Genomic DNA, 22,730 nt, shown 5'->3' on the forward strand with positions numbered 1-22,730 from the left:
CCCCCAGATGTGCTTGGAGGAAAGCCGACTAGAGACCCCCTTCTCCATGGCTTTTTGGGGTGCCTCCCTGTCACATGATGCTGCTGATCACTGTCCTCTGAGTCCACCTGCCGCGCAGCCCCTGGGCCAAGGACACAGCCTCCCAGAAGCAGGGAGAGGGGCAGGCTCCAGCCAGCAGCCAGGCAGGGGTGGGGGTGGAGGGGGCTGGGTTGGGGGAATCCCCCCACTTTCCATCCAACTCCCACCCTGCATGTAGGGAGCAGAACCCCGGAGCCCTGATCTGTGGCAAGCCCTGGCTCAGCTAAGGCAGCCCGAGTCCTGCCTTGCACCAACCACCCTGCCCCAGTAGAGGCATCAGCGCTGATCCCCATTTCACCACTGCCCCACCCTCGCTTCCCCTGGGGACGGCCCCCAGCCCACACAGCCTCATGCTTGCTCTCACCCAGGGCACGACGGCCCAGCCCAAGCCCAGCCCCCGGCACCCAGGGACCAACTGACAGCAGCACAAGTCCCAGGGGATGGGCGCCCCCGCATGGCCAGCGTCAGAGGTCAGAGCAGCCACCTAATCCCTGTATCAGCCATCTCCTGCTGGAGACCTGCTGCTCAACTCCTCAGCGGAGGGATTCCTAGGATGACACCCAGCCTGGGGCACAAACAGTGCCAGGGCCTTGATCCCAGCTCTGATAGCTAGTGAGGAAATGGCACAGAAGGGGACACAGGAGTGGGGGCAGACAGACAACATAAATCCACAGCCAAATCCCAACTCTTCCCCCCCTGCACAGCAGCCTGAAGCCCAGCTGGTTACGGGGCGGTTACAGGCACAGTCATGCAGGGAGCCATGCAGCACAGCGCAGCCGCCACCTCCCCACAGACTCTCAAGGCCAAGAGCAGCTAGAGTCCAGGGTTCTGTCCCAGCCCTGCCTGGGCCCCTCCATCCTGACCTCCATTCCCCAGCTTGCTTGTGCCCCTCCATCCCAACCCACAGCCCCAGCCCTGCCCCCAAATCCTGACCCACAGCTCTCTGCTATTCAGCCCTGCCCCCACAGCTTTGCCATGAGTCCTGACTCCTAGCTCCCTCTGCTCTGCCCACTGGGCACAGGGCCTATCCTTTCTATTTTGTCATGGAAGCGACCACCGTGAGGGAGGGAAGGTCCTTGTGGAGCTTGTTTCCTGGTGGGGCCAAGGCGGAGGACCCACGCCTGGCTCTCCTCATAGGGAGTGGTGACAGTCCAGGCCATATGTGGGTGGGTGGCTTGACTGGTGAAGAACCTGGCCATGTTTGTCAGCTACTGTAGGGGGCACCCTGCCAACTCTCTGGATTGGAGAATGAAGCATGGAGGGGGTGCTGCTTCAAGAGCAGCCAAGCACCCCTTGAAGCAGCCCCTTACCCTGGCAGCCCCCCTAGAGCATATTCCCAGTAGGTTAGCAGCCATGGTGAGTACCCCACGAAGCCCCACTCCTAGTGCCACATGCACAGGGAGAGGGTTAGTCTGGGGGGTGGGTCCAGTTGAGATCAGAGCCGCAGCCTGCTCACTAGGGAGAGGCAGGGCCCCCTTAAAGGGACAGTGCAGCTTATCAGGCCCCATGCCATGCCACCCTGCCACCTGTGCTAGGCTATGACTGAGATGGCAGGGACTCTTCCCCCAGCCTCATGGATGTAGGGGGAATTGGAAGACGCAGAGCCAGGTGTAGGGGCGCATGCCCACAGTGGTGACCCCTCCTGAGCAGGCTGCCCTCAGGGGAGGGGATTCTAGCCAGCTCATTAGGCAAGAGGAGGCCAATAAGCCCATTGTCCCTTTAAGCTGCTGTTGGGGCACCAGCCCTGACCCCCAGCAGATGGGGTGGGACGGGGTTAGTATGGGATGGATAGGACAAATCCAGAGAGATGCCTACCTTCTGGCAAACCTGAAAGACACATTTCTACAAAAACACAAACAGAGAAGAGAAGGAGAATGTTGGGTGCATCACTGCAAGACCCCAGCCCACGGGGAAAGGAGAGACATGGGGATGAGATGGTGCCACGCCATGGGGCAAGGCAGCACTGCCCCTACACACCCACCCACAGCACAAGACCTTCAGCCACACCTAACCACTAGACCCCACTCCCTGCAGAGCTGGGAATAGAATCCAGGAATCCTGTCCCCCAACCTACTGAACCCCACTCCCCTCCCAGAGAGAGGAACAGAAGCAAGCAGCTTGTGCTGGGTGGAGTGGGGTTAGTGCCTAAGCAGAAGGAGGGGGGAGCTGCCACCACGAAGGGGAATGTTGGTTTCCGGGGACCCATGGCTCCTCTCCCAGGTTCCTGGAAGCAGCCAACCCTCGCCCCAGCGAGCAACAGCAGGAGGGATCAGGGCAGAGGCTGTGAAGCTCAGAGCACTTGATCAAACTCCCCCCCAGAAATCAGCCCCATTTTACTGGGGGTAATCTGCCACTCAGACACAGCAGAAGAGTCACCCAAGGCATCACTGGAGGCAGAACTGGGAATAGAACCCCGGAGTCCTGGCTCCCAGTCCCCTCCCCCCACGCTCTAACCCACTAGAACATACCAACTCCAGGCATTTCACAAGCCCCCAGCCTTTGTGGTCTCCATTGTCCCCTGGGGGCCCAGCAGCAGTCTTACAGCTACCCTGTGAGTTCTGGAGGAGGCAGCCCTGGGGCAGGGGTTAGAAGACACTCCCCGGTACAAACAGGCCCTGGGCCATCCAGCCCAATCCTCGGTATGGTCCTGTGCTCAGGGGCAGCTCGCCTGGCTGCTGGCCTTAGAGAGACATTTCTTCCCTTCACTTGGCATCTACCCGAAGTGCCCCCTTGTACTGGCAACGTGCCCCCACTTTGTGCTCACTGCCTGAAAAGGCTCGTTTCCCACTTCTGTATCCCCTGCTTTTGCCCTGCCCTCCAGATCTGCTGGTGCCCCTCAAACCTGATCCACAGCCCCCTGCTGTTCAAGCCCAGGACTTCCCACACAGCTCTGCAAGTGCCCCTCAACCCCAACCAGCAGCCCCCATTATCCCAGCCCTGCCCCCCCAAACACAGCTCTGCAGTGCCCCCCAGTCCCACCCTGGAGCCCCCTGCCATGGGCACATGGTGGTTTTGCGATACAGGACTTTACACAGATGCCAAGGGCCGCCTAAGCCAGATCAGAGCTGCACAACACAGACAGCAACAGATGACAGCGCAGAGGAGTGATGAGCCAGCTGGGAGCCCTGGGGTGCCAACCCCAGTGCCTGGCACAGCACAATATACAGCTTGCTCACAAGTGCCATTGCCAGGGATGCGCAGAGGGCTCACTGCTGCCTGCCAGCCCAGGATGCTCTGCGCCTCTCCCTGGCCCGGGGATGCAGGTATTCTAAGAGCAGGCGAGCCAACAACAGCAAAACACCTTCCTCTCCCCCCCGCATGGCACAGACAAACACAGTCCCCCCTCCCCCCTCACCTGCGCGAAAACTTGGAGGTGAACTTGCTGAAGATGCTGCCGGAGGCGCCCCTGCGCCCCTGGCTGTTCCCAGAGGGTGAGGCAGGTGGTACGTTGTAGGGGAGGTTCTGCTGGTCCCGGACCTGCCGGAGCTGCCCGGCATGGAAGGTACTGCGGCTGGAGATGCCCCGCGGGAAGTTGGTGCGTTCTGGGATGGCACTGCTGATGTTATGGGCAGAGGGTGAAGCCACCGGGATCCTCTGGGGGGCAGTGCTGTTGTGGGGGCAGAGATCCAGTCAGGTGGCAGTGCTGGGAGACATGCCCAGCCCCCCGAGGCTTCCAGTCTGCAGGGGGCACCAATTGCCAGCATCCACTCACTTCCTGACACAGGTGCCACCCTGGTGCCAACCATACAGTGGGTACCAAATGAATCCAAGAGACTGATGGTGGGGTAACCTGGGGCCAGATCAGATCTGGTGCCCCCTGGAGAGGAATGAACCTGTACACCATTCCCCATACCCCTAAGCAAGCCAGTTCCCCCCACCCTGGGCCAGATCAGAGCTGGTGCCCCCTGGAGAGGAATGAACCTGTACACCATTCCCCATACCCCTAAGCAAGCCAGTTTCCCCCACCCTGGGCCAGATCAGAGCGGGTGCCCACTGGAGAGGAATGATCCCATATCCCATTCCCTGGCCCCCAAGCCAGCCAGTCCCTCAGCCAGTCTACACAGCATTTAAACACCCGTGGCTGGCCTGTGTCTGCAGACTCAGGCTTGCAGGGCTCTGGAACTTGAGCCTGGACATCTACGCTGCTGTTTTACAGCCCTGCAGCCTGAGTCAAAGGACACAGGCCAGCCGCGGGTGTTTAATTACAGTGTAGACATACCCTTGGTAACAATATTAAGTGAAGCAGACATGCAGCTACAAAAGCCATGTCAGTTAAGATCCTGCCCCCCACCCCAGCCCCTCCCTGCACAGCGTGGCTCCTTAGTGCCTGGGAGGAGAGGGGAGACAGGGCACTCTCGCATGCAGGAGTGGAGGTGCCAAGGAGGCCAGTTGTCCCAGGGTCTCCATCTCTGGTTGCACAAGGCCTCAGTGGGGACCGTTCCCCGCCAGCTAGATGTGCAGCAGATGATTATCTCCAGCAGCTGACCCCTAAGACTCCCCTTGTGGCTGGAGACCACAGATCAGCTGGGGCGCAGAGAACTAGTGTGTGTGGGGAACCTAGGGAGTGGCTAGCAGGGGCTATGTGGAGGGAACGTTAACCCAGGGCTGAGACTCCAGCCCTGCATAAGCTTCCCCCAGTTCTGGCTTCAGGATCATGGGATTAGCCATCCCTTCCCTGAGTGGTTGGGTGGGTCCCTGGACAGCACGGACTGCAGGGATCACCTGGTGTCACCCACCATGGACAAACATGGGGGTTGCCACCTCTGCTGGGCCCCATGGCCCAGCACCCTCTTGCTCACTCACTTGCAGGCCCTGTGGCCCAGGGAGGGGTGAGCAGGAAGTGAGCGAGGAGCAGACACTAGGGGCACCCTGCCTGCCTACTTGCCTGGGTCTCTGGGCCTCACAGTTATTTTCAGTGGGGGGCAGCGTGGGCTTGTTGGGGTGCACCGAGGCAGACATGGATTTCTGGTGCTGGCGCGGGCGTGCGGAGCCCACGGCGGCGGAAGCGGAAGCCGTGGAAGCCCTGGACCCCGGAGTGGTTAAACTAGGAAACAAAAGCAGGGGAGAAGCACAGATTTAAAGGGAGGGGAGGGGAAGGGGACGTGAGGCTGTATCCAGAGCTGCACCTGCTCTCAGGATCTATAGGACTCTCCCACCTACCCTCCTCCACAGTGCTGGGACTTGAGGGGTGACTGGGTTGCTCTCTGGGTCCCAGGTCTGGCACTGCCACCAGCCCAAGAACCAAGCTTAGCTGGCCCCAGGATCAAGGAACAACTCTCGCTCTGTGCACCCTAAAAGGAAAGCCCTACCCCATGAGCCAGCCAGCAGCTCCTGCCCTGGGGCTGGAGTGGAGCCAGCGCCCCCTTGAAGGGAAAGGCACCAGATCCCATTCCCCACCACCATGAGCGAGCCAGTCCCCTGCCCTGCGGCTGGACTGGAGCCAATGACCTCTAGAAAAGAAAGGCCTCAATATCTCAGTCCCCTAGCCCTGCTAGGGCCCCCTTGTCACATTCCCTACAGAGATTTGGGGGTGGGGACACCCCATTTTAGAATCTTACAATTTTTCAAGAAGACGTAAGCCCACTCAGGAAGGGAAATACCCAGCCCCCCTGTGCTGCCCTAGAGATACAGCCCCATGTTGGCAGAGACAGATCAGGGAGCAAGATACACATTATACAGCCCAGTATATGTGTATATGGGGGAGGGAGGGACACACACTCAGATGCAGAATGGGCATGGGGTGGGTGCTGATGAAGGTGAGGGGTAAAATAAACGACATGGGCAGTGGGGTGCAGGTGGGCATGGAGCCTCTCCCCCAACTGGGGCCCTGCAGCAGTGGGGGATGCTGGGTGCACAATGAACAGGAGCGGAGATGGAGCAGCAGCAATGGGAAGGGATGGGGGTGTCCTGCTCCAGATGGGGAACCTTTTGCCGCTCCTCAGTCTGAGCTCAGTAAGGTCTAGAAGCAGCCAGGCACCCAGAGCCCAGTCACCTGGCACTGGAGGGGAACAGCGCGATGTGCAGAGCCCAGTCCCCAGGCACTGGGGGGGGACGGGGACACAGCAGGGAGCACAGAGCCCAGTCCCCAGGCACTGCAGGGGAGGGGTCAGGGGATACACAGAGCCCAGTCAGCAGGTATGGGGAAGGGAGAGGGGAACTGGGCATGGGGTAACAGGCACGCGGAGCCCAGAGGCTGTGGGAGTGGGCAGGGTACTGGCCTAGGACTTCCACAGCTGAACGCGCAGAGGCAGCATGGTGCGAGCCAAACCCTGGGTTGGGGGTCTGGCATGACCCCCTTGCCTACTGCCCCTCCCACGCTTGCTACATCTATGAGGGTGGCAAAATGAGCAGCAGTCCCCAGGGAGCAGCGAGTCAGCTCCCTTGGGCACTGGAAGGGGAGAGCTGCCAGCTCCCGCATTGCCATGCCAGGGTCCCTGCTGCCCAGGCAGGAAGCCCCCTCCTCAGCCCTGGATACAGTGCGCTCCCTGAAGTGGGGCACTTTGCAGAGATTGTGGTGTTGCCGAGCCCCAGGGCCCCAGTGTGGCACAGATGGGAGACAGATGCCCCGGCAGACTCCCAGCGTGGCACTCCAAGGCTCCCAGGGATGGGATGGCCCCCATCTAGCCTCCTATCCGGGACTGCCCGGGGATCCCTACCTGTCCTTGCCATTCTGTATGGAGTTCTGGCCCAGGCTAGTCCGCTCCAGCATGGGGGAATTCCGGCTCCGGTTGGTGCTGGTGGAGAGGACACTGTTCTGTTGGGGGGGACAGACATGGAGTGAATGGGGGGCATCTGACACTTGCTACCCCTCACCTCATCCAAGGCCCATCCTGCACAGGGGGAAACTGAGGCACAGAGGTGAAGTGACTCACTCAACTTCCCAGAGCAAGTCTGCAATCAAGCCAGGAATAGAACCCAGGAGTCCTGGCTCCCAGCTCCTCCTGCCCCCAACCCACTAGGCCCCCCTCCCTTCCCAGAGCCAGGAACACGACTCAGGAGTCCTGACCGTGGATGGGGTGGGCGTGCTCTTCTTCCTCTCGAGCCCGGTCAGTGGGCTGGCGGGCACTTTGACAGTGCTGCTGGCCTTGCGCCCAGCCTCACGCTCCTCCTCAGGGCGTTTGTTCTCTGCGTTGTTGCTCTGGGTCTTCTTGGAGTATGAAGTGGAGGTGGGGATGGCAGGGACTGCAATGACAGTGACGGGCCTGCGGGCTGAGTATGGGCAGCACCAGATGGACCCCAGCCCCTGCTGCTGCTGTCTGGCCAGCCAGGGTCCATGGGTCCCCCATGTCCCTACCACCACCCAGGCTGGCCAGGAACCATCCCACCTCAGTACCATCTCCCTACTCACTGCCACTGCCACCCAGCCAGGGGCCCCAAGCTCTGCTTCAATGTCCCCACCCAGCATCACTACCTGGCTGGGAACCATTCCCCTCCACTGCCACCTGCCCCACTTGACTCTGGCTCTCCACCATCAGCACAGGTGCCAGGCTGGCTGCCCTAGACACCCCCATGCCAGGAGACTAGAGTAGCTTGGTGTTCCTGCTTGCTGATGGATTCCAGCTCCTGCTGCTGAAAGGGGGCTGTGCGTCACGCGGCCCTGGGACCATGGCCTGAGGGAGGAGGCCAGGGAGAGAGACTGCAGACCCAAGGGGGAGTGGCACCCCAGAGTGGAAACCGCTGCCAGTCATGGCTGAGAGCAGGGCCCCCTTTCTCTAGCCCTTCCCACTAGCAGAGCTCACAGCATCGCTATCAAAAGGGCTGCCCTGGGTCACATTGCTAGTCCATAGCAGGAGACTCCCAGCCTTCCCCGCTGCAACCACTAGACCCATCCCGTAGAGCTAACTGCCAGACTAGCTAGCAGCTTTGCTGTTTTCCCTGGCTCTGAGAGGCTCCAGGTGGCCAGCGGGGCGCTGCCTGGGGGGTACTCACCCTGGTCGCTGAAGCGCCGCTGCTTGGGGTTGGCCGAAACGCTGCGCTGTACCTTGTGCGAGGGGGAGGGGGCGCTACTGTTGGCCAGCTCGGCCGGAGGCCTCGGCTTCAGCGTGATGTTGTCGTTATCCAGCTGGAAGTACAGGAGACAGGCCAGGGTTTCCAGAGAGCTCCAGGGAATGGCAGGGAGCTGCGTAGGGCATGGATACTGCACCAGCCTTCACTGCCAAAAGCCTGCATTGGCAACAGGCTGGCACCATGGGGATGGCCAGTTCCAGGGCCTCAACTCAATCACTGCCCAGAAAGATCGTCGTGGAATCACAAGGGTGTTGGAAAACAGCCCCTACCAGAGGCCAGGGCGGGGACGGCCGGGGAGCAGCTGACAGAGCTGTGTGATTGCTACTGGAGCCCACCTCCCCACAGCACCCACCTCTGAGTTCTTGTATCCCAGCAGCAGGTAAGTGGCCATGACCTCGTCATACTTCTGCCCGACCAGCGAGTCCTTGATCTCCTCCCGCGTGTACCCCATGGAGATCATCAGCTCTGTGGAGAAACAAACATGCCGTGGTGAGGAGTCCCCCAGGCACAGCCTCACACCCCGCCTGGCACAGGTCAGGCACAGGGGGCACCGCTGATGAGCACAGGGAGAAGGGTGCCCTGGCACCGAGACAGCCCACAGCCCCAGTCCAACTGTGCACAGCACTGGGTGACTGACTGACTGTGTAGGTCCCCACTAAGGTGCCCGTCCAGGAGGAGTGCCTGGGTGATAGGCAGCTGGAAAGGGAGCAGGTCCAGGTGTTTGGCTTGGCTTGTTGTAGCTCCCAGGTGCCACTGAATAGCTCAGTGCTTCCCATGGCAAGGCTCAAATCACCTGCTGGCACCAACTGCCCCCTAGCAGCAGGTACTGGGGGGATGATGACACTTTGCATTGGTCAAACTGGCACAGTAGTTTGATCCAGTGGGGAACAGCTGCTGTGACAGAGCTGGGATTGAACCCAGGCGTCCTGGCGCTCAGCCCCCACTCCCCTCCCAGAGCTGGGAATGAACACAGACATCCTGATTCTCAGCTCCCTCTAGTCACGAGACCCCACTGCCTCTTCAGCAGAGCTCCTTGCACCCCTTAGTTATCTCCCGCCCCACTGCAGAGGGGGGAGCCGTGTACACAGGGCAGGGATGGAGAGCACCAAGGCCAAGGCACAGGCAGCACCACTGGCTTGTCTGCTCTCTCCAAGCTGCCATGCCCCCAGGCACTCTGGTGCCGCACCTGTCCGCCGTGGATCCTTGTAGTCAGGGAGGGGCTCAATGTAGGGCTTCAGCTCGTCGTCCTCGTGCCCCACATTCATCCAGCGGTCTTTCATGATTTGCTGCAGTGGAGAGGGGGAGTCAGCAGAGAGATGGGCAGCGGGCACCCGGGGATGCAACATTCACCTCAACCCCCACTATGCAGCCATTGAAGGAGCCCGCCTCCCACAAGGTGCGTCAGGCACCCAATGGGCCCAGCACTGAGAGGGATTTGAGCCTTCCTCAGGAGCATCAAGGTACAGGCCACTGCTGGAGAGAGGATCCTAGACCAGAGGGGCCAATGGGTCTGATTGGGTGGGGTGGGGAGGGATACTGGACTGCACAGGCCCATGGCTTTGACCCAGAGTGGCAGGAACTGGGGGGATGCCAGGCTGGCTGGACCCATGTATCTGATCTACGGTGGGGAGGGTGGGCAGCTATACTGAGCTGGCTGGGCCCATCGGGAAGAGTGGGAGGGATATACTGAGCTGGCTGGGACCCATGGACCTGACCCAGAGTGGCAGAGTCTGGGGGGATACCAGGGTGTCTGGGTTCCATTGGCCTGGTGACAGAGGTGAATGCTGGATTGGTTGGACCCACTGGTTTGATGGGGCGGGGCAGGGATGCTGGGTTGGCTGGGCCCATTGGTTTGATGGGGGGATGCTGGGCTAGATGGGCCCACTGGCCTGACTGGGGGGAAGCTGCTGTTGCAGATGAGCACTGAGGGAGGCAGGCAGGCTCCTAGGCCATTGCCCCAGCCCCATTTTGTCTCAGTGGGCTGCCTGGGGAGCCAGGAGCCTTCCCCGGGACGAGATAGGGCAGTGAGCCCCGAGTGCAGCCTTTGGAGGGGCCTTCGCCCCTGTGCTAGCTCCAGGCTGGGGAAGGAACATAGCAGAAAGATCAGAGTGCCCTACTGCAGAGGGGGGTGGGGTAGGCCTGGCAGCAGGAACTCCCTCCTTGTACCAGTGTGCCAGGCCCTCCCACCCTCTCCGTAGAATGCTCCCCACAGAGCGGGTCCCACAGCACTGAGGACACACAACAACTCCCAGCTCTGGTACCAAGCCAGACCCACTCCTCTGGATGCCACGGCAGGGCCTGTGCCTGGTCTGAGAACAGTCCAACTAGCGCAGTGGGAACAGCCAGCTGTGGCACAGGAGACTCTGCTGGGATGCACTGGCAGGACCCTCCTGCCCCCCAATCACCTCTAAAGTGCCTCTCTTGCTAGGGTTGAGAATGAGGAATTTCTTCAGCAGGTTCTCACAGTCTGTGGACATGTAGAAGGGGATCCGGTACTTGCCCCGCAAGACCCGTTCCCGCAGTTCCTGGGGGGAAAGGAAGGGTTAGCAGGAGGGCTGGGGGTGGGTGCACGGAGACACACGTGAGTACACACAGATGATGTCCACACACACAAACCCCAAGTCTGTTATGCAAGGAGAGGTGCGGGATGTGATTATCCTCATTAGGCAGATGGGGAAAAAAACCAACAACTTACCAGGATCAGACAAATCAGAGAACCAAGAACAGAATCCAGGACTCCTAGCTCCGAGCCCGACTCTAATCACCGGACACTTTGCCCGTATCAGAACAGGGAACAGAACCCAGGAATCGCAGCTCTACCCACTCCCTTCATAGATCTAGGAATGGAACCAGGAGTCCTGGCTCCCATCCCTACTCGGGGTGCACACAGTGTGTATGCAAGCTGCCAGCATGCTCAGCACTCCCTCAGTGCATGTCGGGGGGACAGGTGCCAGGGGCTGAATGGGCCTATCCCATGCGCCATGGGGGAACCGCCAGTGGCAGAAGTGGGGGTGCCATGCCCACTCACCTTGAGGTTCTGCCCATCGAAGGGCAACGAGCCGCTGACCAGGGTGTACAGGATGACGCCCAGGCTCCAAACATCCACCTCGGGGCCGTCGTACTTTTTACCCTGGAAGAGCTCCGGCGCAGCATAGGGAGGGCTCCCACAGAACGTGTCCAGCTTGTTCCCAAACGTGAACTCATTGCTGAAGCCAAAGTCGGCGATTTTAATGTTCATGTCGGCATCGAGCAGCAGATTCTCGGCCTGCAGGGTACGAGCAACATGGCAGGGGGGTCACTGCTGCCTGGGCATCCCTCGCAGGGTAGGGAGAGAGGACAGCCAATGGGGCTGTGAGTTGGGATGGAAAGGCATTGGCAAAACTGAGGGCGAGTCCCATAGCCAGTTGAGGGGAAGGGATCAATGTAGTGGGATTGGCACCTTAATGGGCAGGGAGCATATCTGAACAGGGGCTCTAGCAGCACCACGCCCTGCTGAGGGTGTCTCTTACCTTCAAGTCTCTATGTACAATGAACTTCTGGTGACAGTACTGCACAGACGACACTATCTGGAAGGGAAGAGAAGAACAAGATGGGGGGGGCGGTCTTCACGACAGAGCTGCCCGTGCAGGGAAGGGGATGCAATCACGCTTCACTATCAACCTATGTCCCCCTCAGCCTCACTGTACAGCTCAAAAGGAAAGCTGAGCCCAGCTCCCGCACCTCATGGTATCTGAGCACACTGGCACCGCTACAGACAGAGATGTGAGTGCCCCCTACACAGCCGCCAAAATTTCCTGTCACATCCCAGAGCTTCACAAGGCTAAAACCAGATTTGGTCAGACTCTCCTCGGCAGCCTTGGGCTTAATTGGGGATGGCAGGATCGTTGTCTCAGGTGGCCTTTAGCTCAGAGGCCTGTGTGCTAACGCCCACACAATGCCCAGCACCCCTACACCAGGGGTCAGGGCCCGTGTCACCGGGAGCAGAACTAACCTGTCGAAATTTTGCCCTGGCTTCTTTCTCTTTCATTCTTCCATGGGCTACTAAGTAGTCGAACACCTCACCTGCAGGGAGTGACAGAGACATTACACGGAGAAGGGTGTGGGCCTGAGCCCCCCAGAAGCCTTTGCTCTGGTTGAGGGCAGGAGGGTGTTATGGGTGCCCCCCCCACCTACCCCCGCTGGCGTACTCCATGACGAGGTACAGCGTCTTCTCCGTCTCTATGACTTCAAATAATTTAACTGCAAGACACAAAGCAGGGGGAAGTGGGCACCCTGTGTAGCTCCAGGCTCTGAGCCCCGCCAGTGCTGGCCTGAGCCGTGGCAGGCCGGCTGCATCATTGGACTGATGCTCCCCCTGCTGGTGATGGCAGGAGGCTCTTGGGGCCAAACCTGGTGCAGGCACCAACCCACTCATATTAACTGGAGTTGTGCCCACTTGAGCATCCAGTGCTGGCATTAGCTGTCGTGCCCAGATCAGCACTGGGAGCTCTCCTGGTGCCTGCGAACTGCAACTCAGAACTGCCACAACTGCAAAGAGCACGAAATCCAGCTCACCAGGGCTTGTGTATGTGGCTCTCCAACCCTGAGGGTATAAGCTGTCTGGGGGATTTCACACTCACCAGCTAGAGCCTGCATTCCCTACTGGGATGGGCGGAAGCTTGCCCCTGGGCGTCCCTCTCCCAGCACACGAGTGAGCGTGGGATGGGGACAAGCTCTGTGCACAGTCTCACCTATGTTGGGATGATTCAAAACCTTCATTATTCGCACTTCCCGGAAGAGCTGGAATAAAGCAGAGATAAGAGCATGCAGCTGGGGTTAACAGCAAGGGGGGCTCAATAGTACGAGGTCAGTGTATCCCAAAGGCCCAGACCCCTACTCCAGGGGTCACTGCACAGAACCAGGACCCTTGAGACCAGGCTGGAGTGGGGTGGCCAGCCCATATAGCCACCAACCCCATAGACGCATCTGCCTGTCAAAAGCTGGAGGATCTCACAGCACTGTCACAGGAAGCAAAACTGACTTGCCCAAGGCCACACAAGCAGAGCAGGGACTAGAACCCGGGAGTCCTGCCTCCCTTCACCAGTCCCAGGTTTCAGACCTAGAGGAGGCTGCTGCACTGCAGAAGGGTCTGAAAACTATCTTGGAAATGGGAAGCAGAGGGACAATGCCCCCCAACAGGGCTGCTGAGCGGCTTAGTGTGTGTTTGGACAACACAGCAATTCCATTAAGAGGGAGCGTGTTACCTCTCCCCTGGGGTCAGGTCTGAATCCCCACCAGATTACAGATCTTGTTACTGTAATCCATTAATTAACAAAGCAATCCACTTGTGTGTAACCAGCCAGGGTAATCAGAGACTGAGACTGAGCCTCCTGCCACCTTGGCTGGGCTAGGTGGATGCACCCACAACAGAAGAGACGCCAGAGCCCCTCACACACTTATGCTAATAATCCCTGGCTCTTCTATAGCGCTGCCCAGCCATAGAGCTCAAAGCGCTTTACAAAGACGGTCAGAATCACTATCCCTATTTTACAGATGGGGAAACTGAGGAACGGAGGTCACAGCAGAGCTGGGACTAGAACCCAGAAGTTCTGAGTTGCACGTTAGTGCTGTAGCCACTAGGCCACCCTGCCTCAAAGTTAATGTGACGCAGGAGGGTCTCAACTGCTTAATTCAGAGGAGTAGGGTTCACATTACCTCCTGTCATGCAAAGCAGAAGTACACTAACTCTCTCACCTTCAGGTGGCTGGTCATGGGCATAAAAGATAAAGAGAGAACCCAGCACAAGCAATTAACCACCAGGAGATTGAGCTTGGACTGGAAATGCAGTTGTCTCAGGGGATGCCACTTCATCCGGCACCTTCTGCCACAGAGGAGCCCAGAGCTGTCCCAGGGCAATGATGATGAAATGCAGCCACCTCTGGTGTGGAGTGAATCAGCTGCCAGCACAGGATTTTGGGGCCTGATCTCTCTTGTGAGGGAAAGCACAGTGCAGAGTAGACAGGGCCTTTGTGGGTGATGCCCCTGCACAGAGGTGGCTGCATGTCAGCATGTGAACACTGGCTCCCTGAAGCATCTGGCTCTGTAGGTGAGCACCAGGTCAAACTGAGCTGCTGCTCTGTGTACCATAAAGGGTTCAAGGTTGGGCAATGGCTCCAGGGACTGAGAGTTGGAGCAAGCATGGGTCTGAAGGGTTGGCCCCTCTGTATTCTGTCTTGAGCCAGAGCATTGCTACCTTTTGCTGATGGTGGGGTGGGGCTCGAGGAATTGTGTCTGTCTGGGAGCCCCAAAGCAGACATCCCTTGGAGGGAAGGGGCTGGAGTTGCCCCCTTGCCTTGCGCAACCCACAGGGACAGCATTGCCATGCTGGCATCTGCCAGACTCCTGATCCAGGTGGGTGGGGCCACAGAGGAAGCAGTGGCACAGGCCCCAAGCTGAGACCAGACAGCAAGGCCCCCTGGGTGCTGGGATTTGCCTGGATATGTCAGGCTTTGGAGGGGACTATGCTTTAGATGCTGCCAGACCATGGGGTATGCTTGGGCTGAATGCCCAGCCTGGCAGGCAAGCGGGAATGGTTGGGATGTGGGGCTGTGTGTCCCCTTCCACTTACAGCTTCCCCCCACCTCCTCAGCTCTGTCTTGGGCTGACCCCCCCTTTTCCACTTAGCTATCCCCCCCCCATAGCTCTGCCCGGGGACTGAGCCCTCGTCCACACATGGGCCCCAGCGCTGTTCTCCCAGCTATCTCTCGGGTAACGATGCCAAGTGTCTGACTAACACTTGCCTTGTTACCAAGGCAACAAGCCACAGACAACCCAGAGCTTTCTCCTCTGTTCCTTCCCTTCACCTCACGTCTTAGCTTGCAGGGATGCCCACTCGGCACCTTCCATGCCCCGGCTCGCTCAGCCTCCGTGTGTGGGGGGAATGAAGGGGGAGATCTTTCCCTTTCCAGGAGGGTCTGTGAGTTGGGCTAATTTGAGGTCAGTCTCTGGATTCTCAGGCCTTTGCTCAACTTCCTGCGTGACACAGCTGAGTGGATGCAGCCCACTTGCAGCCCATGGGAAAGCAGGCACCATCGCCCCTTCCTCCCCAGCCTCAGGGGGCCTGCCGCCAGCTACAAACCCTCCCGAACAGGGGAACTGCCTCCCAGCACACAGCATGTGGTCCTACATGGCACAGGAGAACACTGCGCTGGCGCCTCCGACATCGGCAAGGAGGGCCCAGGGCAGGGCTCTAGGTACATTGGCCATGGGTCAGCGACAGCTGCTGCAGGGACTGTGCTCTGGCCACTGGAGCAGTCAGGGCGCCTGTGATCAGCTTCACGCTCTGGAAAGGAAGTAGAAGCTAGAGGAGAGAGCAGGGGACTGATGAATTTTGTGTATGTACCTCAGTTTCCCTATTGGGGGGGAAGGGGATACCTACCTGCCAGGGAAGATCCCTGAGGCTTTCGGGATGCCATGCTGAGTGCTACCCTGATCCTGGGCACAAGCCTGGCCGCATTTACTCAGTGAGCACGTGCCTTGGGCCTGGGCACAAAATGAGGTCCCATCCCAGGCACTATTTTCTGCATCACGGCTTCCCTTTGGGAATTGGTGGGAATGTGACAGAGTGATTTCCAGGAGAAGCCTCCCTCGCGCAGCTGGCAGCGCAGACGCAGCCCACCCCCTTTCCCACGTCCCAAAACCACTGCAGTTAAACGGTCTATGGGCTCACTAATGACCGTACATGGGAGAGAGCTATAAATACCTCCCCAGCAAACATCTGGAGACTGAGCCAAACTGAAAACTGGCAGCCAGATGTTCAGAAGCAACGGCTGCTTCCACAGAGCCAGTCACTCCGGATGCCGGACTAATGTTAGTTCAGGATTCACCTGATCCACAAATGCCCCACACTGGTGGGAGCTTGGCCAGGTGTGAAACCCAGGAGCTGTCCACTTGGGTTCCTGCCTGGCCAGGACGCAGTGACATGCATCTCCCACCTTGCCCTGAGGAATCCTCAACAGCTTTCCAGATGGTCCATTGAGCGGAGAACACACTGCTCCCAGAGATCGGCGCTTGCTCCCAGCTAGCCCAGGACACAGGTGAGCTAGAACACACTGCTCCCAGAGATCGGCACTTGCTCCCAGCTAGCCCGGGACACAGGTGAGCTAGAACACAATGCTCCCCGCTCCCCAGAGAGCTGCACTCGCTCCCGGCTAATCTGGGCCACAAGTGAGCCAGTTCTCACTAGACCTTGGTCACCCACTGAACTACAGTCTAAGACAGCAGCAAGCCTCTCTGTAGGCATTAGTCCCCAACTCCCTGCTCTAGGAAGGGGCTCTATTGAGGCTTTAAAGCAAAAGGCTTTTCCTCCAGCAACCATCTGTCAGCCCCACCTCCATCTGGGGCTGGGGTACAGCCAAGGACTTAGGGATAGCTTGGGCCAAACAGCACGAAGAGAAACAGGAGGGGATCAGCTCTGCTCTCCACTCATGGCTACAGGGATGCCTCCACCAGCCACTTCAGAGACTCTCAGTGGATGCAGTGGTGCAAACCTCATCCGGACTAGTCAGTGAGGGCACCCCTTCTGTGCTGGCTTGCAAGCCTGGACAGAGCCTTCCAGCAGGACAAGGCACGTCTCTCTTCAGAGCTCCAGAGAAAAGCAGTCAGGGCACCAAAAGCCATACGCATACACATAGGTGCATGCCCTGATACTGCACCAGAAGCCCGATGCTTTACCCACTATGCCATAATGCCCTTCCCACAGGAGAGCTCCCCTTTGCCCTTGCACATCCCATAAGCCACTGCTCAACACACAGCTGCTCCCCAGGGTCAGGCATTAAAACTTTGTGCTTAGATCGTAATCTCTCTGGGGTAGGGAACTGTGTCCATCATGCGTTTGTATGGTGCCTGGCACAGTAGGGCTCTGATCTACCAGAGTCCCCTACAGGACACCATAGTAAACAATAAGGCAATGAGCAGCTGGGCTGGTGAGAAACCCCCAGGAAAGAGAGCTCCAGCATCCCCTCCAGCCTCAACTCCGCCTCAACATGGCCAAGACTGGGCCCAGTGCACCAAACCGCCTTGTGACTTGGAAGCTCACAGGGCAGGGAGGGGTTAAACGCAACGCTGGCGCCCATGCAGGAGGCCCAGGGCTGAGCTCATCCTCACCCACTAGACACCCCCTTCCAGGATGTGCCAAAAGCAGAGTGCAGAGCCTACGAGCTGGAGAGGCTGATTCTGGAGGTGGGCAGAGCTCTGTGCTGGTTGCCGGGGATGCGAAGGTTGCTATGGCTGGCTTTAGAATTGGGGGGAGGGATTCCTCTGCAGGGTGCTCTGGCTTCCTGGGGGAAGGCGCCACATATTTATGCCTTGAGCTGGAGAAGCCGGAGACCAACATTCACAGAGGCAGGAGCTGGCAGGGATCAGTCCTCCACAGATGGCCAGGTGCATTATGGGGCAGCACACAGATCACCTGGGCCACAGGCCCTGGTCTCACATGGCAGGAGGGCGGCTGGAAAGCTCCAAGCACACATCTCCCAGCTCCCTTTATTCAAGTCTGGCTGGGGGGGAAGCATCTGCTGTACCTAGGGCTGGCACTCCTCTGGCAACAGTGCCCATCCAGTGAGGGGCTCCACATCCTCCACTCCAGCGGGACCCAGCCCATAGTAGGGGGCTTGGTATAACCAGAGGTGGTGCTGGGAAGTGGAATGAAGGCCTGATGAAGATATGGGAGACCTATATCTCGGCAGGGAGGGACACACCAGGGGGTAGTGAGGGCCACTGAGGCAAGGTGGCTCCAGGAGATGCATCCTGACATGGGGAGAATGGGATACAAGAGGCCTCATGGTCCAGGCCCCGCGCCTGTCCCTCCCTGGGTGCTAACATGACCTGCAAGCTACAGCGGCTGCCAGCTCAGCCATTTTGCTCAGGTTCTGTTGACAAGGCTGTGCCAGCGGCTGCCAAGCCATGCAGGGCTGCTGGTGTCAGGCTCCGAGTCAAACAGGACACAGAGTAGTCTGAGCACAGAGTGCTGCACCTCCTGCATGGCCTTCTGGTGACCCATGCGGACGGAGGATTGGTGACAGCCTTGGCCATTTGGAGCCCGACTCCTGCAGGAGCTGGGGGTTATCTGCCGAGCAGGCAAAAGGAGCAGTCACACCCCAGAGCACGCTGAAGGGATCAGCTGGCGTGGGTTCCCTGCCCCACTCGCTTCCCACAAGCAGAGCTGTATTCCTGGGGGAGGGGGGAAATGGGCACAAAGTCAAGCTCCCAGGGCAGGATATTCTGTGCCCATGGGCATTCACACCCCCCCACACCACTCTAGGGACCCCATTTATGACTCATCATGACCCCCTGGTGCCAGGGCGAGGCTGACTGACCGCCAGCCCTCAGCAGGATGGAGCATTGGGCACCCAATTGCTTAGCTTTGACCCCATGGGGCACAGCTCTGTAGTGTCACTCAGCCAGTACTTCACGAAGGTAGGCAACATTTAGTCTCTCCCATTCTACTTAGGCGGAGCTGGGAGTAAAACCCAGGAGTCCTGGCTCCCACCCACTAGGGTGTCCCCAGCCACCTCCCTGTAACCCACTAGAACCCCCTCCCCTCCCAGAGCTGGGGACAGAACGTACAGCCCTCGCTCCCAAGTCCAATTGTTAGAGCAGAAGTACAACACGCCATTGCCACTTATGCTGGCAAACTGCACCCTCGGAACCTGGTTTTGCTATCCCAGAGACCTCCACGCTCCCAATCCCCTATACAGGCAGGTGGTTGGACAGTGCAGGGCTCAGAACACAGCACGAGCAGCTGGGCAGAGATTTTACTCTGTTTAATTGCGGAGCATCACCATGACAGTGAAGGGAGTACTAGGGGGGAGGCAGTACTTAGAGCACCTCCTTCTGTCAGGGTGCTATGCCCACAGTCTGAATATCCAGAGGCAGGGCCCTTACCTTCTGCAGGCTTGATGAGTTGAGTTGCGTCTTATCAATGATTTTCACAGCCACCTGGATGGGGAGAGAGGGGAGCTCAGTTATCTCTCCCGTAGTGTTGGACAAGCTGGAGCAGAACATGCCCGAGGGAGAATCCTAGGCAGGAGCAAACAAGGATGGAGGCCCCGACAACCCTCAGGCTGGCTGTTCGCAGCTGCCTCTGCTGCCCCGGTTAATGACAATGTGTCTCTGTTCCACCGAGTGCCCCAGCAGGCCCAGCACAGGGATGACAGCAGGCAATTTACAGCCTTGGGAAAACTCAGATTTTAGGGCAGTGTGTGTCAGACAGACTGTGGGGGCCGTTCTTCATCTTGGCGCAAGGACTTGGACCAATCGGGTATGAAGCAGTGACACTGGGTCACACAAACACGTGGCAGGTTCCTGGAGTCGGGTAGGGAACCTGCAGTAAATTGTGTTCAACTTGGATCCTTTCGAGAGAGCCAACTGGAGAGCCAGACCTGCAGGCTAATCTCAGAGGTGGCAGCCAGCTAGCACATCATCAGGTTCTGTGAGCAGTGTGCGGCAGAGCGCTCCAGAGAGGCCAACGATCTGGGCGGGGATTAGCCGGCTTAGCCCAGTAACCCACAACAGGGGGATGGCACTCAGTGAGGATGGTGGGGAAGGTATTTCCACCTTTCCTCAGGTACCCAAGCTTGGCTCTCCCTGCTTGACAAGCCCTTGCTACCCCACCTGACACTCCTGTCAAGGCTTTATCCACATACACACTCCCCAACTTGCACTCATCCCCTGCATGAAGCCTTAGATCCATTCGGAAATGGCTGAAGCTAGATCAATCTAAAGCAACCTGGTGCATACATAAGCACTGAGACAGGACCCCTCCAAGACTCAGTAGGACCAGGGAAGGCAAGACACACGGCAGAGTTTCAGCAGGTATCACCCTCGGTCATGATGCTAATCTGGAGCCCACCCGGCCTTGGCAGAGGACAGATGTTGCTCAAACACTTCCTCATGGGCACTAAGCCCTAGGCTGAAAAAGCCTTTACAGCAAACACACCACTTGTTACAAGCTGGCCTGCACGAGCCACTGGCTATAGCTGCCCCACTGCAAGCCAGCATGTCAGAAAAATACAGAAGTCTCGCAAAGGGGAGCTATAGCTCCCTGAGCCCCATTTAACTATGATCCAGGGAAAGGACGGCCAGCTGCCACTTCAGCCAACCAGGACCCCCTGGGTAATGCAATCCGCCTTTCCCTCCAGCGGCTCAGTCAGCAATGGGAGGCCAGCAAACCTGCCCCAACACCAACACTTCATCCTCCCTTGGATCCTAAACGCTCTGCTGTGTGCACAGCAGGGAGGAATAGCTTGATGCCTCCTCTTCCCATTCCCCTCAGAGCCAGGGACACACACAATAGCAGAGCCCCAGTGCAACTATAAAAGCCTGGTTAGCCTAGCAGCACCACAGCCCTGCCAGGCCCCTTTAACTCTTCCCCGAGGTCAGAGTTCAGTGGAGACACTGAAAGGGCTGGAGGGGTTAGGTGAAGAGCCAACAGGCTAAGCCAGGGCTGGACCGGGGCAGCAGTTGTTTGATCACGGGTGTTGAAGGCCATTATGGCAAAGGAAGAGAGGGTCAAATGATGGTTGGATGTGAGGCGGTTAAAAAAGACCAAAGAAGAGCCAAGAGCTAAGACCTGTTGGGAGCCAGATCTGTTGGGCTGTGGAACTCTCCCAGGGGATGAAGCGGGAGCTCCATAGTCAGGACACTTAGATAAGGCACTGGGGATGATCCTGCACTGACTCCCAGGGATGGATGTGGCTCACTAGGGGATCTCAGCTAAGTCTCACAGCACTGACCTGCAGTGCTGACCTGGGTCAATCCCTCCCACCAGTCTGGACGGGTTAATGCTGGGGGGGCAGCATGTGCTGAAGTAGGACAGAGGGAAGGCTCTTCAGAGCCTGGGGAGTTGCCATGAACACATTCAGCCCCACACCTTCCTGGCTTCTGTGCTTGTACTTGGGCCCATCAATCAGGATGAGAAAACCCCTCCACTTCCTGCAGTCCCCCCCTTCAGGAAGTATTTCTCCTCCCCCCCCTCAGTGGAAGCCCCTTACTGCCCCTCAAACAGACCCTACTGCAGTAGCTGGAGGGGGCGGCTAAGTTAGGCTGGTGCTAACTGAGCTCCAAATCCAGTGCTCTGGGCTGCAGCATAGGCAGGGGCAGGCTGCAAATACAGATGCCCTCCAAGAGCAGCCGGGGTGTTTCAGCAGTGACAATGCTACAAGAGCTGTTGGGAAACAGGCGCTGGCTTCAGGCTGGAGATAACCGGCTTCTTCAGCCTGTGCAAACAGCAGGACCCATGTGAACAAACCGGTATTTCCACACTGCCACCAAGGCTTATTTACAGCCTACAGAGCTGGGAGGCGGGGAAAAGGACGCTCACCCAACGGCCTGCCCCTGCCTCTCAGCCCATGGGAAACTGAATCCAGCTGCACCATTTCTCTGGTATTTTGCGGGGGGGGGGGGAATGTCTGTAGAGGAAAATGCCCCCATCTGACTGGCTGCCCTTCCCCCTTCCCACCATCCCGAATAGGCAGCCCAGTAGAGCTGCTGTATGAGGGGCAGGGGGGAAGCAGAACCACCCGTGAGCTGCTGGATTCTGTTTGCTCCCTATCCTGGGAAAAACATGGTGAGATGGGGCCTGCTCTGTTCCTGTGAAAAATACATGTGTGCCCCATGAACGAACACCCACCTGCCTCCCCAAAGAAGAGGGAACAATGGCACCTGCCCTGGCTCCTGGTGTGGAGCGCTGCCTGGCTGAGCAGCTCACAGGGGCTGGGCCCCAGCCTCTCAAGGAGCAAAGAGAAGGTCTTGATCGCTCCCCAGTTTGTTCGCCCCACTCTGCCCCCAGCGTCCTTCCTGAGACTAGGCAGCCCCTTGAGAGGTGCAGCTGGGGGTGGGGGGGAATGCTTAGTCACCCCCCACCCAGCCTGCAGGGCCTGTCCTGGAGGGGCGGGATGGGAAAGCCAGGCAGACACAAGGCTGGTTTCTTCCACCCACCTGCAGCCCTGCAGAGCAGAGCAGGGTTCTAGCACATTCCCACAAGCACACAAGGCTTTAAGGCAGTGGCATAAACCTGCCTGGCCCCTGGCTAGGATTCAGGGCTGCCTCTGTAACGGCCCAAGCGGCTGCAGCAAAGCCACATGCTGGGGTGCATCTGTTGCCATCTGCTCCGGGGAGTGGGAGCCTGGGCTGGGTGCCTGGCAGCTTGGCAACGAATGGTACTTGGCATTTCTGAGCACACACGCTTGTTCCGGGTTGGAGGCCTCACAGGCTTGCAAAGTGCTCCAAGCAGGAGGGAGCACAACATGGTGGTTCAAGTGCAGGGCTGAGAGAATATGTCTACACTGCCGTGAGCCACCCTTGGCTGGCCTATGCCAGCTGACTTAGCTCGGGCTAATGAGCTGATTAAATGCAGTGTAGATGTTCAGGCTCCGAGTTCTGGGACCCTCCCATCCCATAGAGAGCCCAGACTCCAGCCTGAGACTGAACGTCTACACTGTAATTAAATGGCCCCTTAGCCTGAGTGCAGCCTTTAACTGCAGTGTAGACATACTAGAGAGTCAGGAGACCTGGGTTCTGCCTCCCCTGGTGCTTCAGCTTACTCATTTGTCAGAGGGGGCAACCCTCCCACCCCCCGCCCGGATGTGGTGCAGACTCTGCTCGGC

General features: G+C 58.6%; 1 protein-coding gene and 1 long non-coding RNA gene across 28 annotated transcripts in view; one reads left to right on the top strand and one right to left on the bottom strand.

Moving 5' to 3' along the window:
- The window catches only part of MARK2 (microtubule affinity regulating kinase 2), a 105,423-nt gene that overhangs the window by 4,577 nt on the left and 78,116 nt on the right, over window positions 1–22,730 (bottom strand). For 6 of the 27 annotated variants that reach the window (XM_043518092.1, XM_043518079.1, XM_043518075.1 and 3 more), the window contains 15 exons: window positions 19,009–19,062; window positions 12,816–12,864; window positions 12,259–12,324; window positions 12,077–12,147; window positions 11,595–11,651; window positions 11,114–11,350; window positions 10,491–10,610; window positions 9,272–9,371; window positions 8,438–8,550; window positions 8,008–8,140; window positions 7,085–7,287; window positions 6,735–6,832; window positions 4,964–5,122; window positions 3,434–3,685; window positions 1,894–1,920 (listed from right to left, as the gene is read on the bottom strand). In XM_043518092.1, the coding sequence (XP_043374027.1) occupies window positions 1,894–1,920; window positions 3,434–3,685; window positions 4,964–5,122; window positions 6,735–6,832; window positions 7,085–7,287; window positions 8,008–8,140; window positions 8,438–8,550; window positions 9,272–9,371; window positions 10,491–10,610; window positions 11,114–11,350; window positions 11,595–11,651; window positions 12,077–12,147; window positions 12,259–12,324; window positions 12,816–12,864; window positions 19,009–19,062 (1,739 nt within the window). The remainder of the gene's footprint in view (window positions 1–1,893; window positions 1,921–3,433; window positions 3,686–4,963; window positions 5,123–6,734; window positions 6,833–7,084; window positions 7,288–8,007; window positions 8,141–8,437; window positions 8,551–9,271; window positions 9,372–10,490; window positions 10,611–11,113; window positions 11,351–11,594; window positions 11,652–12,076; window positions 12,148–12,258; window positions 12,325–12,815; window positions 12,865–19,008; window positions 19,063–22,730) is intronic. The other 21 variants (XM_043518085.1, XM_038409034.2, XM_038409029.2 and 18 more) reach the window with 6 other exon arrangements.
- LOC122460906 lies at window positions 676–21,822 on the top strand. The gene is made up of 4 exons (XR_006282520.1): window positions 676–800; window positions 3,034–3,040; window positions 19,849–19,855; window positions 21,810–21,822. It is a non-coding gene; the product is annotated as an uncharacterized LOC122460906 (long non-coding RNA).

Source organism: Dermochelys coriacea, chromosome 7 (assembly GCF_009764565.3).
Source record: "Dermochelys coriacea isolate rDerCor1 chromosome 7, rDerCor1.pri.v4, whole genome shotgun sequence".
NCBI lineage: Eukaryota > Metazoa > Chordata > Testudines > Dermochelyidae > Dermochelys > Dermochelys coriacea.